The 18,693-nt window shown below is 41.8% G+C and overlaps 1 protein-coding gene across 1 annotated transcript in view; it reads left to right on the plus strand.

The window, feature by feature from the left end:
* The window catches only part of LOC112055631 (U4/U6 small nuclear ribonucleoprotein Prp3), a 62,444-nt gene that overhangs the window by 35,068 nt on the left and 8,683 nt on the right, over window positions 1-18,693 (plus strand). The window contains exons 10-13 of the mRNA XM_052889462.1: window positions 4,453-4,600; window positions 5,184-5,337; window positions 16,132-16,187; window positions 17,433-17,582. Of these exons, the coding sequence (XP_052745422.1) occupies window positions 4,453-4,600; window positions 5,184-5,337; window positions 16,132-16,187; window positions 17,433-17,582 (508 nt within the window). The remainder of the gene's footprint in view (window positions 1-4,452; window positions 4,601-5,183; window positions 5,338-16,131; window positions 16,188-17,432; window positions 17,583-18,693) is intronic.

Genomic DNA, 18,693 nt, shown 5'->3' on the forward strand with positions numbered 1-18,693 from the left:
ATTGACAACTTTATAGCTATATAGTTTTTTTTATTAATTACTCTTTATTTTTACATCACAATAATTATAAAACAAGCGAAACAAAAACATGGGAAGAAGTCAAATTTAAAAGACGGCCTTATCGCGTTTATTGGAGTAAGAAAAAGCGATAAGGCCGCCTTTTGTATACTGTATACTGCTTTATCCTTGTATTGTTTGTTATTTTTTGTTTTATGTAGTGGTGTACAAATAAATAATCATTATTATCAAACCGTATTCGGCTCACTATTGAGCACGAGTCTCCTCTCAGAATGAGAGGGGAGCCTTACTCCACCACGCTGGCCCAATGCGGATTGGCAGACTTCACACACGCAGAGAATTGAGAAAATTCTCTGGTATGCAGGTTTCCTCACGATGTTTTCCTTCACCGTTTGAGACACGTGATATTTAATTTTTTAAATGCACACAACTGAAAAGTTATTAAATAATAATGTAAAAAATATAAATGGAAACTTAAATATTTATTATTATAATAATTGCGTTTTTTTTTAACGACTTCAAAAAAAAGATGGAGGTTCTCTTTTTTTTATATTTGTTACCTCATAACTTCGTCATTTCTTAATCATTTTTGATGTACCTTGACCTATAATTAATACGTCACTGGCTTGGCGCCGCCCTCAAAGCGATTAGAGTGTGGGACATACGATATTTTTTTAAAGATTTTTTTATATTTTATTTTGGATTGTATTGGCTGGCATTTGGCACAACTTGGCTGTTCTATTCCATTTGTAACCCTCTGCACACCTGGTTTTATTATGTGGTTCGATAATTGATCCAGTGCACTGCCTGCGCCGAATAAGAGGTGGTCTCGATTTAAGGGCAACACTGGCATTAAACGGTTTACTATCACTGGCATTAAACAATTTACTGTTACTGGCATTAAACGGTTTACTATCACTGGCATTAAATAATTTACTGTCACTGGCATTAAACTGTTTAGTATCACTGTCATTAAACAATTTACTGTTACTGGCATTAAACGGTTTACTATCACTGGCATTAAATAATTTACTGTCACTGGCATTAAACTGTTTAGTATCACTGTCATTAAACAATTTACTGTTACTGGCATTAAACGGTTTACTATCACTGGCATTAAATAATTTACTGTCACTGGCATTAAACTGTTTAGTATCACTGTCATTAAACAATTTACTGTTACTGGCATTAAACGGTTTACTATCACTGGCATTAAATAATTTACTGTCACTGGCATTAAACTGTTTAGTATCACTGGCGTTAAATGTGTTTTTATTGCTCGTCATGACTTGACTGTCCTCAATGGGTTTATCAATCTCTAACGGTATGTCATCACTGTCAAATATGTCTTTATTCGCCATTCTTCTGATTCTGTTGCCATCTAGTTTGTTACCATTTGTAAGTAACTTCGGTATTTTTTGATCAAGAACAGAAAGATGCGCTTGAATATCACTCCTTAATTCGTCTACCTCTGCGGTTTCGTCAAATATATTTGCATATTTACCGCTGTGATGGTCCTCTATACATGGAAGTTTGTACGAATTACAAATATGTTTGTCCATTTTTGAAGACTTTCCATTCTCGTGGTTTGGAATTTGACTGCCGACTGCACTCACAGCAATGATCACTGTCACAAGTTTTAACAACATTATAATACGAAACGAAGTTTAGATTTATTGAAGATATATTTACTATATTTTTGAAGAGCACGTAATTCGTACTTACTGACTGACTGTGAGTGAATTAATAAAAGTTCGCGCGCTGCATCGTTATATATATCATCGAACGTGTGATTAAGAGTGTGCACTATGTAATTTGGTGGTTCTGGATCTCAGATTCTGGAAAAGTTAGGAGCCTGATATTTGGGTAAATGATATTTCAAAGTGTTAGCTTCGTTATGACTATACAAAATACACAATTTGTAAAACTTTTCTCGATAGTTTATTTTTTTGAAAAATACATGTTTTGCTCACATTTTGCTTTCAATCTCAGGAAAAGCAAACTTATTTTCTGAAATTTTTGTTTTGTATAGAAAATTAGGTATATGTCTTGAGCATGGTCATTTTGTTTTTCGTTATGTTGTTTAATTTACTTGCGTTTAATGGTTTTGGCGCTCACGTCATAATATTTGCGTCGCGCGTCAATCGCTCCGTGCTTTTCACTCACGTGAAATTCATAATTCGGCGTCTCGCTTGCGCTTCGAATTTTATCCATATCGTACGGACGCGCTGCGCGCTCTTAAATAAAAATGAATAATTTGTGTGATTTTCCTGTATTGCGTATTAGTGGCACCGCAGACTGAAGACTCTCGTCTGCCGAGAGTTTGATCGCGTTTTGACGGCCTCCGTGGCGCAGTGGTATGCGCGGTGGATTTACAAGACGGAGGTCCTGGGTTCGATCCCCGGCTGGGCAGATTGAGATTTTCTTAATTTGTCCAGGTCTGGCTGGTGGGAGGCTTCGGCCGTGGCTAGTTACCACCCTACCGGCAAAGACGTACCGCCAAGCGATTTAGCGTTCCGGTACGATGCCGTGTAGAAACCAAAAAGGTGTGTGGATTTTCATCCTCTTCCTAACAAGTTATCCGCTCCCATCTTAGACTGCATCATCACTTACCATCAGGTGAGATTGTAGTCAAGGGCTAACTTGTAAAGAATAAAAAAAAGGCTGTTCTAAATGTACTTATTTGTATGTGTATAATTTACATATTTAAATGTTAAATTTCTTGCAAATCAATAATTCTGATCAAACAATCAATCAATTTATTTATTTGCAGATACATGCATGATATCTATACTAATATTATAAAGCTGAAGAGTTTGTTTGTTTGTTTGATCTCAGGAACTACTGGTCCGATTTGAAAAATTCTTTCAGTGTTAGATAGCCCATTTATCGAGGAAGGCTACATAGGCCCGTATTCCTACGGGAACGGGAACCACGGGAGTAAAACCGCGCGGCGTCAGCTACTAATTTATATAGGTGGTTGGTAGATGTAGATGGTGAATGTATCTTGCCAATTTAGCATGCAAATTATTTATTAATAGGAGAGTCAAAGAACACAAAAAAGCTTATGCAGGAAGTCCTCAGAAATAGCTCCGATTTTGATGATATTTTTTTTAAAAGTCATGTTTTTTATGTTATTTAAAATCAGAAATGTTTTGATGATTTATATGATTTATATTGTTAAAATATATCTATGTTATTTATATAATAAATAATCAAAAATACTACCGACTTCAAAAATACAAACGTATGCAGGAAACTAGTAAGCGAAAAAAAAAATTATCTATTGATCACTTTGAAGGCGGTGCCAATAGTCCAATTAATGGGCCGACAATCAGTCATCTACTGTTTTCCATGCTTTAGGGGTCGATTTATTTTTTCATATTTATATGAGACTATCTTTGGAATGTACCCTTTATAATAAAAGAAGTATATTTTGAAAATGGTCCCATATAAATTTTAAAAAACAAATTTAACCCTAAGGGTAGGAATATAGAAGATGACTGATTGTTTTCCCATTAATTGTATTGTAAAGCAATGCGTAACTTGTTACGAAGTGGTCCGATTTCGATAATTCTTTATTGATTGTAATGGGTATATTTTGAAGTAGATCCCATATAAATTTGGGAAAACAATTCCAATCCTAAAGGTAGAAAAAGACGGTACGATTGATTGTCTACCCATTAATTGTACCATTGGCACCGGCTTCAAAGTAATCAGTAGATAGACAATATTATGATGTTTTCTTTTGCTTATTAGTTTCCTGCATGAATTTGTGTTTTTTGAAGTCGGTAGTGTTTTGTTTTTTAATTATTTGTTATATAAATAGCATATATATTGTTTAAATAGTATTAATCATTCCGTCCCCACTCAAAAAGGTTTCTGATTTCATATAATATCAAAAAACAAGCTCAACAAAAATAAAATCATCAAAATCAGAGCTGTTTCTGAGCAGGTCGGGGAAATATCCTCTATTGATTCCATTATAAGTATGTGTTATTAAATTATTTCATATGACAATTTCATCATTTAAAATTTAATCATTTGATTCCGATTCTACGTGCACTGGACTTATTGTTTCAAGTGACTTGCATTCTGGTTACGAATTTTTTACTTGACTGCAAGAAGAGTTATAGAGAGAGAGAGAGAGAGTTATTATTAGAGATTAAGAGACTGCAATATATTTCATTTCTACTCTGTGATCTATTTTTTTTAGCTACTGGACTGTTACGTGGTAATGTGGCTTCCAATTAATCTGTGGTTTGCCCATCGTGACTCTACAAGGGCATCCCCAGGGGACCATTCACCAGCTGAGTGTCGAATTCTCAAACACATAGAGTTTCGACACTCAGCAGGTGAGTAATACCCCACGTTTCTGAATTCCACTGTAAGACCTTTCAAAAGCAAAGTAAAGAATGGCGTGTTTTTTTCCAGCGGAGCCGTTGAAGCCGACGTACATGCCGGTGTTCCTCACCAAGAAGGAGAGGAAGAAGCTGCGCCGCCAGAGCCGACGCGAGGCGTGGAAGGAGGAGCAGGAGAAGGTGCGCCTGGGGCTAGAGGCGCCGCCCGAACCGAAGCTGAGGTAACTTGTAGAGAGAGTATTGCATGCAGCTGTTACTCACCAAGAAGGAGAGGAAGAAGCTGCGCCGCCAGAGCCGACGCGAGGCGTGGAAGGAGGAGCAAGAGAAGGTTAATCTCTGCTGAGCCGATTTAAATGGGACTTCCACTTGGAGATATAGAAGGTCACTGAACTAGGTGTCATAAACTAAAAGAAGAAGATGAAGATTACATATCTTCTTTTTTTTAATTTTTTCACATCACACCTAGTGCAGCATAAGGCTGAAACTAATTTCATCCAACCGGATCTACCCCGGGCTGTACCTGTTCCTTATTGTAATTCAGGAAAGATTATCAGCCTTTATCTGTGCTTTTATGGACCGCTTTCAAGTACCCTTTGGCCTGTCACGTCTTCGCTTGCCTCCTCCAGGTTACCACAAGAATCTTGTGGTATCCTGGAGGAGGCAAGCGAAGACGTGCGAAGCGAAAGCGAAGCGAAGAACTCAGCAGTGAGCTGAATGTGGGTTGATAGTGACGAATGATGACATGTGTTCGTTCAGTTGTTGTGTTGGCATGACGGATGTGTCAGTCTGTGTGTCTGTCCCCAGGATATCGAACCTGATGCGCGCTCTGGGCACGGAGGCGGTGCAAGACCCCACGGCCATCGAGGCCAAAGTGCGCGAGCAGATCGCGCGCCGCCAGAAGACCCACCAGGACGCCAACCAGGCGCGCGCGCTCACCAAGGACCAGAAGCGGGAGAAGGTGAGGCATCTTGTTCAAGTAGAACTTCAGGAGGAAGCTGATGAATAACCAGCCTTGACCAGAGTTATATAATGATTTGTTTATTTTGCTATCATCCGCGAAAAGCCGACGAACCCATGCGACAACGTCACCCACGTCTGACAATTGTGTGATTGTGAATGTTATTTAAACGGGTACATACCACGATAAAACGACGAGATTTTTATTGTCGATATTTCGACCCAGTTGCATGGATCGTGGTCACGACGGGACTGAAGTTGCGAGATGAGAAGTGAAGTCAGCTGTTAGGGGCAAAATCGATCTACCCTCTTTCTTGTTCTTTTTCTTTTTTCAACGACCTCGCGTTTTTGGCTGTTTAGGCAAACCACACTCACGACATCGCTTTTGTTATTATGCGTGTCGCGGCGCCCTCTTGGTTTGCACAATTCTACCACCGGGTTCCACTCGCTGGCTAGTTTGAAGCCATCTTCCCGATTGAAATTTTTGTATTTTCGAATTTCAATGGCTTCTCGAACTACTCGGGGTATATAGTGGCGGTCCGTGGAAATAATGTGTGGATTATGGATCTCAATCCAATGTTTAGTTCCCGGTTGTAGAATGTGATCAGCTATCGCAGACTTTTGCGGGTCGTTGTTTTTTATCGCTCGTATATGTTCTGTTACACGGGTTGCTATGGGCCTCTTCGTTTGTCCAATATAAGAGCTACCACAGCTGCAGTCGATTTTATACACACCCGGACACTGGTATGGCAAACGATCCTTTGGAGAACGCATCATGTGGGCGATCTTTTGTAAAGGAGTAAACACAGTCTTTATGTTGTATTTTTTCCTTCTTCTTCTTCTTCTTCTTCTTGATGTCGCGGCTCTGCAGGTCTCTTGAGGTCCTGTATCACGTTGACCGTTGCCGATCTATTGTGATCGCCACTGACTAGATATCCCCTCCAATACTGGTTGCTGCCAGGTACAGCAGCAGTTTCTTGGCTGGGATGTGTTTCACCTCCTCTGGATCCATTGTGTAATGCCCTAAGTGGAGGTTGCGTTTATGTATTAGAGCTGGGCAATTGCATAAGATGTGCATAGGTGTTTCCTCTGCGTCTAGGCAGAGTCTGCACAGATCTGTGTCCCGGAGTTTAAGATTGAACATGTGTCTATTGAGTCCACAGTGTCCGGTAAGTGCCCGCACTAAGATACATAGGTTTTTCCTACTAAGCGCTAGTAGGTCTGAAGCAGCCTTCTTATTGAAGGATTTTACTAGCGCTTTTGAGTGATTCATTCCTGGAAGTTTTCTCCAGCGAATAAGGGTGTCGTAGTAACAGTAAGTTAACAGGGTGAGTTTGGCTAGGCTTTTAGGTATACTACAGAAGGGTTCAGGTCCTGTCTGTGGTAACCTCGCGCCTAGTTTCGCAAGTTGGTCCGCCTTTTCGTTGCCGACTATTCCTGCATGCCCTGGAACCCAGCGAAGGATAACCTGATTACGGTTGCCCAAGTTATTCAGACATTGCCAGCAGTTTTCAACAAGTCTAGAGGTAATAACCTCCGCGGACAAGGCTGAAAGAGCCGCTTGGCTGTCAGAGTGAATATAAATAGTTCTGTTAACGTAGTTGTTTTGCTGCAAGGCTTCCGCACAATCAATGATGGCGTACACCTCTGCCTGGAAGATGGAGGTATACGTTCCCAGGTTCCGGTGAATTTTCACCCTGGGCTTCTCTCCATAGGTTCCACAGCCTACGTCTTTTCCTGACTTGGAACCATCGGTGTAGCACTTTAGGCTTCCCGCTTTCCAAGTTATTTCATTTTTTAGCCACCTGTCCCGATCGGGTATCTCAACGGTGTAGTTCCTTTGGAAGTAGTAGTTTGGGGTCATATTGTCTGATGGCATCCCCAAAACTGGGATATCAAGTACTGAGTTTTGTAGGTTCCTCATAACTTGAGAAAGCCAGTTCACCTCTTTCTGGCAGATTACTCTGTACATGCCCTCTCTTGCCTCCTTTTCCAAATAGAGAAACAGGGGCGGGAGGTTAAGTAGTGCATCAAGAGCTGCTCCAGGTGAGGTGTTCATGGCTCCGGTTATAAGCAAGCAGGCAGATCTTTGAAGACTGCTAAGCTTACTTTGAGTGGTTTTCTGCATCGTTTTCCTGCACCAAACTGTTGAGGCGTAAGATACAATCGGCCTCACCACAGCTGTATAGAGCCAGAGGGTTATTTTAGGTTTCAGCCCCCATCGTGCTCCTGCCAGTCGACTGCAGATACCGAGGGCTGTTTTCGCCCTCTTAAGTGTACCATCCACGTGAGAGTTCCAAGTAAGTTTCTGGTCTAAGGTAATACCCAGATACTTAGCCTCGCACGAGAACGGAATGTGTTTTCCATTCAAAATAGGCGGCTCGAGTTTTTCGAGTTTGTGCTTATTGGTGAATGGGACAATGACTGTTTTATCTGCATTAACAGATAAGTCATTGTCTTTGCACCATCTTTCAATGGTGTTTAGTGCTTTCTGTATGAGGTACGAAATAGTACTTTGGCAGTTTCCTCTCACAATGATTACCAGGTCATCCGCGTATCCCTGGGTATCTAAGCGGAGTTCAGCCATCTTATACAGCAGGTGATCGACTGCAAGGGTCCATAGCAGGGGTGACAAGACCCCGCCTTGCGGGCATCCCCTTGTCGTAAGCACTTCAGTCGAGATGTCGTTTAGCTTAAATCTGGCTATTCTGTTTGAGAGCATCGCTTCAACCCAGCGAACAGTGGTTGGGTCAGCCCGTTTGTTGGTTAGACCATTCACCAATGTTCGGATGGGAGTGTTATCGAAAGCTCCCTCAATGTCTAGAAACGCCGCGAGGGCGATTTCTTTGTCTTCCAGTGCCTTTTCGATTTTATCAACCAGGCTTAGCAGGGCGGTTTCTGTGGAGCGTCCTCTGCAATAGGCATGCTGGGTTATATGGATGGGTCTCTCAATGAGAATCCCATCCCTAATATACCTATCCAGTACCTTCTCCATTGTTTTTAGTAAAAATGAAGAGAGACTTATGGGTCTAAAGGCTTTAGGCATGGCGTAGTCCTTTTTTCCCGCTTTAGGTATGAATATGACCCTTACTTTGGTCCAGTTTTCTGGAATATATCCCCAGGCAAAGCTCGCCCTGAAGATTTTGACCAGATGTGGGATCAGCAGGGTTGCACCTCTTTGTAATAAAAGAGGTGTTATTCCATCAATCCCACTAGCTTTGTTCGATTCAAAAGAGTTGATAGCCCACCTCACTGCTCCAGGTCTGAAAACTATGGTGGCCCTTCTCCAGTCCTCGATATGAGGCCTACATGGAGCCTGCGCCAAGGTTCTAGCGTTAGTACTGACCGCTCCTGGGAAGTGAGAGTGTGCTAGCAATTCTAGGGTTTCCTTCTCATCACATGTGAAGGAACCATCAGGCTTTTTTAACAAGCCTAGCTGATTAGGTTTGGCTTTGGAGAGCAGTTTTTGGAGTCTGGAACCTTGAGGCAAGTTGCTTATTTCCTCGCAGAATCTTCTCCATGATGCTCTTTTAGCCTTCCTAATTTCTTTGCTGTATTCGGTTAGGGCTTTTCGGTAGATGTCCCACTCCTTGGTCGTCTTAGCCCTGTTGAATAGTTTGCGTGTTTTGTCCCTCAAGCGCTTAAGCTTTGAGTTCCACCACGGCACTTTGTGTTTAGAAGTCTTGGTCTTGAGCATACAGTTGTCTTCGAAGGCTTTAATAGTTCCTTCGGTGACAACTTCAACTGCTAGATCCAGACTTTCTAGCGTTTTTATACTTTTAGGTACTACCTCTAGGTTGCACTGCAGGCTGCTGCAATAGTCCGTCCATTTAGTGCGCCTAGGATCCCTGTAAGTAACCGTTTCCATAGGAAAATTTGTTGTCAGATTAAAACCTATGTGTCTATGGTCTGACATTGCACTTTCCTTACTCACCTGCCAGTCGTTAATTCTCCTGGCTAAATTGACGGTGGCGAAGGTTATGTCTAGAACTTCCTTTCTAGTTTTTGTGACAAAGGTTGGTACATTGCCTTTGTTTAAGACCTGAAGGTTATTAGCTAAGAGGAAATCGTAGAGAAACTCACCTCTATCATTCGTGTCAGTGCTACTCCAGGCGTCGTGATGGGCGTTCGCGTCGCAACCCACCAGTAGTTCTGCGTTGTGTTTCCGGGCGTATTCGACTACCGGGAGCAACTCGTTTGCAGGATTTGTTACTTCGCCGGGTAGGTAGGCTGAACAGATAATTATCCTCCGTCCTTCCCACCCTTTGATGTTTACAAATGCTGCCACAAGGTCATCGGTACAGACTCCTGGAATTGGCAGAAAGTTAATAGACCTATCAAAAACGATACACGCTCTGGGCCTCGAGCCGTTGGCATGTGATAGTAACTTACCCCCAGCATTCAGCCCGAGGATAGTACCGCTTTTGGAGATCCAGGGTTCTTGAATAAGGGCGAGGTTTGCTTTCCCCTCAACAAGGCAGCACTCTGTGATAGCAGAGGCCGCAATTGCGTGTTGGAGGTTGGCTTGCAGAAACCTCACCATGGACCCCTGGATTGCCATTTATTTGGCCCTTTTAATGACCGGTAGAGGCCGGTCTCTGCCCCTATCCGTTTGAGGCGAATGACGACCTCGGTCGGGTGGGGCATTCTTCGGCGCTCTGCCAGTTGCTTTTTTGTTAGCCAGAGCTTTCACTCTTTCAGCTGTCCTCCCCCTCCCAGAACCACTCGGTCCGGCAGCGGAGTGGCCTGCGCTGGCGATAGAACGTCCAGCGGCCGATCCGCCACCGTTTCCACTCGGCCCTGGGATAGGGTGGTCTGCGCTGTCCTGAGTGTCAGCTGTTGGCTCGGTTGGGCTATTAGGCCCTCCTCTGAGCTTGAAGTACAACCAATAGAAGCCCAGGAATATTTTAAAATTATACTTCTTTAGGACTTCCATTGAGGAGTCATCCAGAGAAAGAAACGCTAGGATGCCCTTATCGTCTGCCTTCTCATGGAGGACCCTCCAGTGAGTTGGGTTCAGCTCATGGTTTTGCCAACACAGCATCCCTAGTGCTAGCTTGGTGGATTTCGCTAGATTCTTAGGGATGAAGGTTGACACAGTCCATGGCTTAGGCAATTCGTTTTCCAGAAGTATAGAAAGCTGTGCCTCAGGCCATGGTTTGCAGGTTTTGACTGTTTCCACAAGCCAGTCCTGGCTTTCCTTGTCTACACAAGTAATCAGGATCCAGCCAGGCTTGTGGGAGAAGCCAAGAAACCTGGGTCCCTTGCCCATGTTTTCGACGTTTATGGTGCGACATGTTTGATACATGACCTCCATAAGTGCCGAACGGACAAGGTCCATTTGCTCCGTCGTCATAGGTTCCGAGTTACGAATCCCCACACGAAGAGCTCCTGTAATGTCCCGATAGCTGGCGGCCGGTTTAGTGCGTCCGTCAGGCGTCGTTGACATTTTTTGTGCCTTGGGTGGGTTTGCCTTTGGAGATTCCTCCTCCGATCTGCCGCGTTTGCGGCTTTCGTTGGAGGCTATTGGTTTCTCCACAGGTAATTCCGCCCAGGGCTTGCGGCATAGGGTGAGGGCTTCATTGTATTCTAGCCCCCCATCCTTTACAAGCCGGTGAAGGCGCTTGCGCGCAGCACCACAGAGTTTTTTGCGTCTAGCGCCTTGGCTTTGTGGTTTTGTCTCGCACACAAGGGGTGTTTCCATAGGCGTTTCGGAGGCGATGACGTCTCCGCCGACCTTCTGGCCACTCCCGAAAGTGAACGAGCTAGTTCCAGGCTCTGCAGAGTCTACGACAGGCCTCTGCGCCTTAGAGTTGGTGCCACAAGATGTGGCAAAAGAAACTTGTAGATTTGAATTCTCCAGCAAGTCCCACGAGTAGCAAGGGAAATAAGCGGTCACAGACAGCAGAGCCCCGCTTGCCGCCTGAAGGGCATGATACTACCTCGATTTGCCCTGGTGTCGAGGAGACTCCGTTAAGGACTGAGCACCCCCTCAGCCATGCATCCTTCGGCACGGTACGTATAACACCTTGGATTTGGGGATTTTTGGAGTCGAGGTTTTCTCCTCCGGGGTGTGGGTGTGTTTTTTCCTTAGGAACGATCCAATTTTATCAGTTACCCCTTTAACAAAAGGTAAGTAGGCCATTCTTCTTTCGACTTCCAAAGGTCGTTCTCTCCGTTGATGTGAACTATTTTTTAATACAAGGGGCTTATGACCATTTCGACGTAACACCTTGCTTATATGTTCCAGCTCAGCCTGGATGTGAACGTCATCACACAGGTCCTGAGCGCGATTGAAGAGGGTGGTAGCCACTGACGCAAGGTGTCGTGGATGGTGATGCGAAGAGCCATGTAAATATCTGTCCGTGTGTGTCTGCTTCCGGTAAACAGTGTGACTAAAACTACCATCTAGTCGGACCTTGACTAGGACATCCAAGAATGGAAGCGACCGATCTTTTTCCATTTCGTATGTGAAGGTCATTTTCCGGTGAATACCATTCAAAAGTGCCAGATATTGTTGCACCTCTTTTTCACTGCCCTGCATGACAGCAAAAACGTCATCCACGTACCTTTTCCAAAACCTAACTTGTATGGGTATAGATGAGGTGGCGAGCTCTTCAAAATACTCCATCCATAAGTTGGCAACTAGTGGGGCAACTGGGCTACCCATTGCCACCCCATCAATCTGAAGGTAGTATTCACCTTTATAAAGGAAAAAGCTAGATTCCAAACAATGCCCTGTTAAGGTGACATACTCCTCCGGGATGTTGTTTTCTTGTAACTTTATTTTAAGTACCTCCATAAAGTCGTGAATTGGTACGTTGGTAAATAGGGATTCGACATCAAAGCTTATCATGCACTCATGCCCTTCAATGTTAGTGTCTTGTAATAAACGTACAAAATGGCGGGAGTCTTTGACGTAAGATGACGTGTGGCCCACTAGTGGTTGTAGAACACTTGAGACATGCTTCGCCAATTCATAAGTAGGTGAATCTATTTGACTCACTATAGGGCGAAGAGGAACATCACACTTATGAATTTTTGGCAGGCCGTATAATTTAGGTGGTTGTATATTTGTTTAAAAAACATTCATAATGAACAACCACGAAATAAGTTTAAAATCATTGTGTGATTGGTATGTTTGTTTTGCTTTGTTTCAGGAGCATACTTCAAAATAGCATGCGTAGTTCTCGTTTCCATGGAAACATGATAATTAAATATAGTCTATGACACTCGCAAATAAGTGGACTTCTATTGCAAGGTTTCTCGAAGTGGGTGGGTGTCTAGTGTGTTCGTATACTTTTCCATTTAGTACTTTTAAGCACTACAATTTCATGAAGGTTTAAAATCGATCTGATGATGGAGCCATAAAACAGACAAGGGAACTCCTCGGCGATTTACAGCAGTTACCTTGTGTTTGGGCTTCATTAATTTGTATTAATAAGAACTTTCCACATAGATAGGTTGTGACTGTCATTTAGGGGTTTGGTGATGAAGACCACGGACAATTAAGGGAACTCCTTAACAGTTTACAGTAACTACCTTGTGTTTGGCCTTGATTAATTCGTATTGCTGAGAACTTTCTACCTAGAGTTGTGTCTGTTATTAGGGGTCTGATGATGAAGACCAAGGTCAATTAAGGTAGCCCCTTAAAGGTTTACGGTAGCTACCTTGTGCTTGGGCTTGATTAATTTGTATTGCTGAGGGTTTTGTACCAAGATGGGTTGTGACAGCCATTGCCAATGTTGCATTGGGAGTTAATGAGCATAATTTTGAAAGAATTAAAGTAAATTCGTAGATTTGTATATTCAAAAATAGTAAAAAAAACTATCTTCTTTTATTTCCGTTAGGGTACATTCCTGGGTTCCTTACAATTTTGGACCATCTCCTTTTAACAGGGGTTCGTGGTTCGTAAAGTTTGAGAAACCCTGATCTACTGTATAAAAAGAATTTTCAGAATTCGTTCAGTAGATACAAAGATTACCTCGCAATCTTTACCTCTTCCTCGTCGTTTCAATTTCCTCGTCAGCCGAGTTTAATTTTTATTACAATTAACATTATTTTTCTGCGAATGGATACATGTGACTTTGTATTTTATTTACTTTAAAATGTCAATTGAGTCATCAATACATTAAATATGAATGATGCACTCGACCTTGATCCTAACATGTGAGTAAACGACATATTGTATTTCTGTACTAGCTGACGCTCGCGGCTTCGTCCGCGTGAAAGTCGATGTAGACTTTCAACCCCTATTTCACCCTCCTTCTATTTATATTTTCGCGTGTTTTATCCTCTACTAATATTATAAACGCGAAAGTTTGTTTGGATGTTTGGATTTTTTTTTATATTCTCTACAAGCCCTTGACTACAATCTCACCTGATGGCAAGTGATGATGCAGTCTAAGATGGAAGCGGGCTAACTTGTTAGGAAGAGGATGAAAATCCACACTCCTTTCGGTTTCTACACGGCATCGTACCGGAACGCTAAATCGCTTGGCGGTACGTCTTTGCCGGTAGGGTGGTAACCACGGCCTCCCACCAGCCAGACCTGGACAAATTAAGAAAATCTCAATCTGCCTAGCCGGGGATCGAACCCAGCACCTCCGTCTTAACGCCGCTACTACTGAAGCAATTTGGCTACAATGGAATGGAAATGGATTTTACTCTGGATTAACACAGGCTACTTTTTATCCCGAAAAATCCATGGTTTCCCGAGATTTGCGAAAACTGATGATTTTGATGATATGAATGTTTGTTACTCTTGCACGCCTCGACTACTGAAACGAATTAGCTGAAATTTGGTATTGAGATATATTATAGCCTGAATTAACACATAGGCTACTTTTTATCCCGGAAAAATCCATGGTTCCCGAGGGATTTGTGTAAAACTAAATTCCATTTCGAAGTCGCGGGTGTCTACGCCTGAAAAGAGAAAGGTGTGCAACCGAGGTGCAGCAGGCCGCGGCGTGCGCGTCCGCCAACAGTTGGCGGCAGCGTACAGTGAAAGGTGCGCAGAATAGGTTGCGCACAAAAACGTAACGCTGTCATTCGTTCATCGAATTTTACTGCCCATATTTTCGATCTTAAGGAGTAAACTCCAAAATTTCATAATTTTTGTACAGAATTGGACCTGTCACAGTTTTATTATAAGTATATAGATCATAACTGATCTAAAAAAAGGTATGCGTGATTAAATTGAAGAATAACAGGTAAATGCCAGATTTACCTGTTATTCTTCGATTTACAATTTTTACGTAAATATCGGTTTTCCTTGCATTGTGGAGTATATATTTTTAAAAATCGATTATTATAGCTTGTCAACTTCGTTTTTGTGCTATATAGCCGTGATAGTCCAGAGGATATGACCACTTCCGATTCCGGAGGGTGTGGGTTCGAATCCGGACCGGGGCATGCGCCTCCAACTTTCAGTTGTGTGCATTTTAAGAAATTAAATATCACGTGTCTCAATCGGTAAAGGAAAACATCGTGAGGAAACTTACATACCAGAGAATTTTCTTAATTCTCTGCGTGTGTGAAGTCTGCCAATCCGCATTGGGCCAGCGTGGTGGACTATTGGCCTAACCCTTCTTATTGAGAGAGGAGACTCGAGCTCAGCAGTGAGCCGAATATGGGTTGAGAATGATGACGATGATGAATTTAGTCCGTAACACTCCCGATGCGGAAGCGCGCCGGGGGGCGTGTAGCGATGAATAAAAAACCCACGACTGACGCACCTCACTTTCCCGCACGATTTCACACCCTTTCCCCCCGTCGCCCGCATATCATAAGAGTGTCATCAACGATATTTCCAGACTATAGTTATCGATTATAGAATAGAAAGTATACAAAATTATAATTCTATACCTACTTATCGATTTATACTAATATGCGCGGTGGATTTACAAAACGGAGGTCCTGGGTTCTATCCCCGGCTGGTCCGATTGAGGTTTACTGCATTGGTCCAGGTTTGGCTGGTGGGAGGCTTCGGCCGTGGCTAGTTACCACCCTACCGACAAATACGTACCACCAAGCGATTTAGTGTTCCGGTACGATGTCGTGTAGAATCCGAAAGGTGTGTGAATTTTCCTCCTAACAAGTTAGCCCGCTTCCATCTTAGACTGCATCATCACTTACCATCAGATGAGATTGTAGTCAAGGGCTAACTTTTAAAGAATAAAAAAAAAATGAAATTATCATTGTTTGTAGTCACGTTTTTCGTTTTCATTTAGTTTCGTGTGTACCAGTAGCGAAGACTGAAATTTTGTCGTAGGTAACCCGTTAATGTGTTTTAGGCTGCGTAGGTACGTTAAATCTTTACGTCCGTGAAACTCGTGGATTTTTGAAAGGTAACCCGATATGAATCGGGTTGTTAGAAGGCATCGCCCCTGGTGTACGTTTATGTTGTTAAAGTTGTATTTAAAGAACAAACATATTTATTATTAGAACATTTCATTTATATAAGGTATTTGTATAAGGATATTTTTTCTATTATAATATTTTATGTTTATGATAATTACTAATTTATTAATGCTTGGAGGCCGTTGGATCAGCTTCCACCTTCACACAGGAAGTAAAACTATAAGAAGTTGTAATGTTATCAATTGTAAATTATAATACTGTATGACTTTTTCAAAAGAGCAACTGATGAGTTTCTTGCCGGTATCTTCTCAGCAGAATCTGCCTTCCGAACCGGTGGTAGAATCTTTACAAATAGTCAACTGACGTGGCAAAAGAGCTTGTAAACTGAGCCTGCTTGAAATAAATGAATTTTTTGAATACTTTTTACTTGCAGGTTGACAGGAAACTGCGCGAGGACACCACAATGGGCGTCCACGTGGCCGTGTACAGGTATGTCGACAACGTTGTTTTTTATTTTTGAAATAAATTTTATTTTATTTTCACAATCCCCCAGTCCTGGTATGCCAATATTTGCTAATTTCTCTTTAACGAGATATCCCTGTTGTTTTATACCAATCTCTCCCTGTTGCGCTGTTATTATCTCCCTGTATTCTATAACACTATCTCCCTGTTGTTCTATACCACTATCTCCTTGTTGGTCTATACCACTCTCTCCTTGTTGCGCTATGTCATTATCTCCCTGTTGCTCTACGTCCCTATCCCGTTGCTATAACATTATCTCTCTGTTTCTCTCTGCCACTATCTCCCTGTTGTTCTATACCAATCTCTCCATGTTGCGCTGTTATTATCTCCCTGTATTCTATACCACTCTCTCCCTGTTACGCTATGTCATTATCTCACTAGTGTTCTAAGTCCCTATCCCGCTGCTATAACATTATCTCTCTGTTTCTCTCTGCCACTATCTCCCTGTTGTTCTATACCACTCTCTACTTATTACGCTATGTCATTATCTCCTTGTTGCTCTACGTGACTATCCCGCTGTTGTTCTATAACATTATTTCTCTGTTTCTCTCTTCCACTATTTCCCTCTTGTTCTATGCCACTCTCTCCCTGTTGCGCTATGTCATTATCTCCTTGTTGCTTTACGTCACTATCCCGCTGATGTTCTATAAGACTATATCTCTGTTTTTTTCTATGCTACTATCTCTTTGTCTTTCTATACCACTATCTCTTTGTTGTTCTATACCACTGTCACTATTTCTTAAGGCCACTAACCTATTGTTCCAGTATGCTATCTATATATCTATCTTCCTTTTTATCAATGCTATTATTTCTTCTATTATTCTATGACACGCTATTTACAAAATCATTGTCATTCGCAGGGTTCAGTTCCTCTGTTATTCTATGACACTCTATTTACAAAATCATTGTCATTCGCAGGGTTCAGTTCCTCTGTTATTCTATGACACTCTATTTACAAAATCATTGTCATTCGCAGGGTTCAGTTCCTCTGTTTTTCTATGACACTCTATTTTTCAAAATCATTGTCATTCGCAGGGTACAGTTCCTCTGTTTTTCTATGACACTCTATTTTTCAAAATCATTGTCATTCGCAGGGTTATGTTCCTCTGTTATTCTATGACACTCTATTTTTCAAAATCATTGTCATTCGCAGGGTTCAGTTCCTCTGTTTTTCTATGACACTCTATTTTTCAAAATCATTGTCATTCGCAGGGTCAAGGACTTGTTCGAGTGCGCGTCCGCCAAATTCAAGGTGGAGGTGAACGCGCAGCAGCTGCACATGACGGGCTTCGTGTTGCTGCACCGCGGCTGCTGCGTCGTGGTCGCCGAGGGCGGCCCGCGGCAGCACGCCAAGTACAAGCGGTGAGTGATGACTGAAAGAATAAAAGAAAATATATATATATATATATATATGTATATATATATATATATATATATATATATATATATATATATATATATACATAGTGATGTGTATTGTATAAGTATATATATATATATATATACTTATACAATACACATCACTATTTAGCCCCAAAGTAAGCATACAGAGTAGCTTGTGTTATGGGTGCTAAGATAGTTGATATTATAATATTCATATACAATTATATACTACATATAGATACTTATATAATGTATAAATACACACAGACACTGGAAAACACCCATGCAAATCAATAGAAAGAAATATCATTATTTTTAGGCAGTGCCACACATTACAATAATAGATTACCGCCATGTGGAATGTTGAGTCAACTATTGTTGTTCCGATAGTTGTTTCAGTCAATGGTCTTATAGCGAAAAGCTTCGACCAACACCTTAAGAAGCTTTCGCTTAACTGTTGGATCAAGAGTCCGATACAAAAGGCAGTGATTCTTGAGACGGCGCGTATTGTGAGGAGGTTCCTCACTCTGGAGCCCTGACCACCGGTTGCTTGGGCACTCAAATGTCCCGCAGCGGGAGGGTGAATTTTTTTTTATAAATTTTTAATAATGTTTTGTATTTTATACTTATATTGTTAAAATTAAAAAAAAAGAAGTAATAAATAAATGAGAGACTAATAATTCTAAATATATAGCTCAGCTTAGCTAGAGCGAAAAAAGAAGAACGCCCCGCAATATGTGGCATAACCTAGAAAAAGGCCCTAACTCAGAATTTTGCTACATACTTCCTATCCAAAAAAAAGTATGCAGCACTGATTTTCCGTTAGGACCCAGTTCAGGTGCCGCCACGCACACAGTTCAACATCCTATGTAAATGGAGAGAGGGCGCAACTGTGCCGGCATTCACTTCGACGTCTGTGTTTTTAATTGAATTAAAAATAGTATTTGTGGCGAAACTGCGATAAAGTAGTGTTAAATCGACGTGCAATACTAAAAATCATATGGACAAAGAATTATTTTACTGTGAGAGTGTGTATACTGTGCAAAAACAGCCAAAAATTTAAGGACTTGCAACGGACATTTTTCAATTA

This window comes from Bicyclus anynana, chromosome 26 (assembly GCF_947172395.1).
Source record: "Bicyclus anynana chromosome 26, ilBicAnyn1.1, whole genome shotgun sequence".
NCBI lineage: Eukaryota > Metazoa > Arthropoda > Insecta > Lepidoptera > Nymphalidae > Bicyclus > Bicyclus anynana.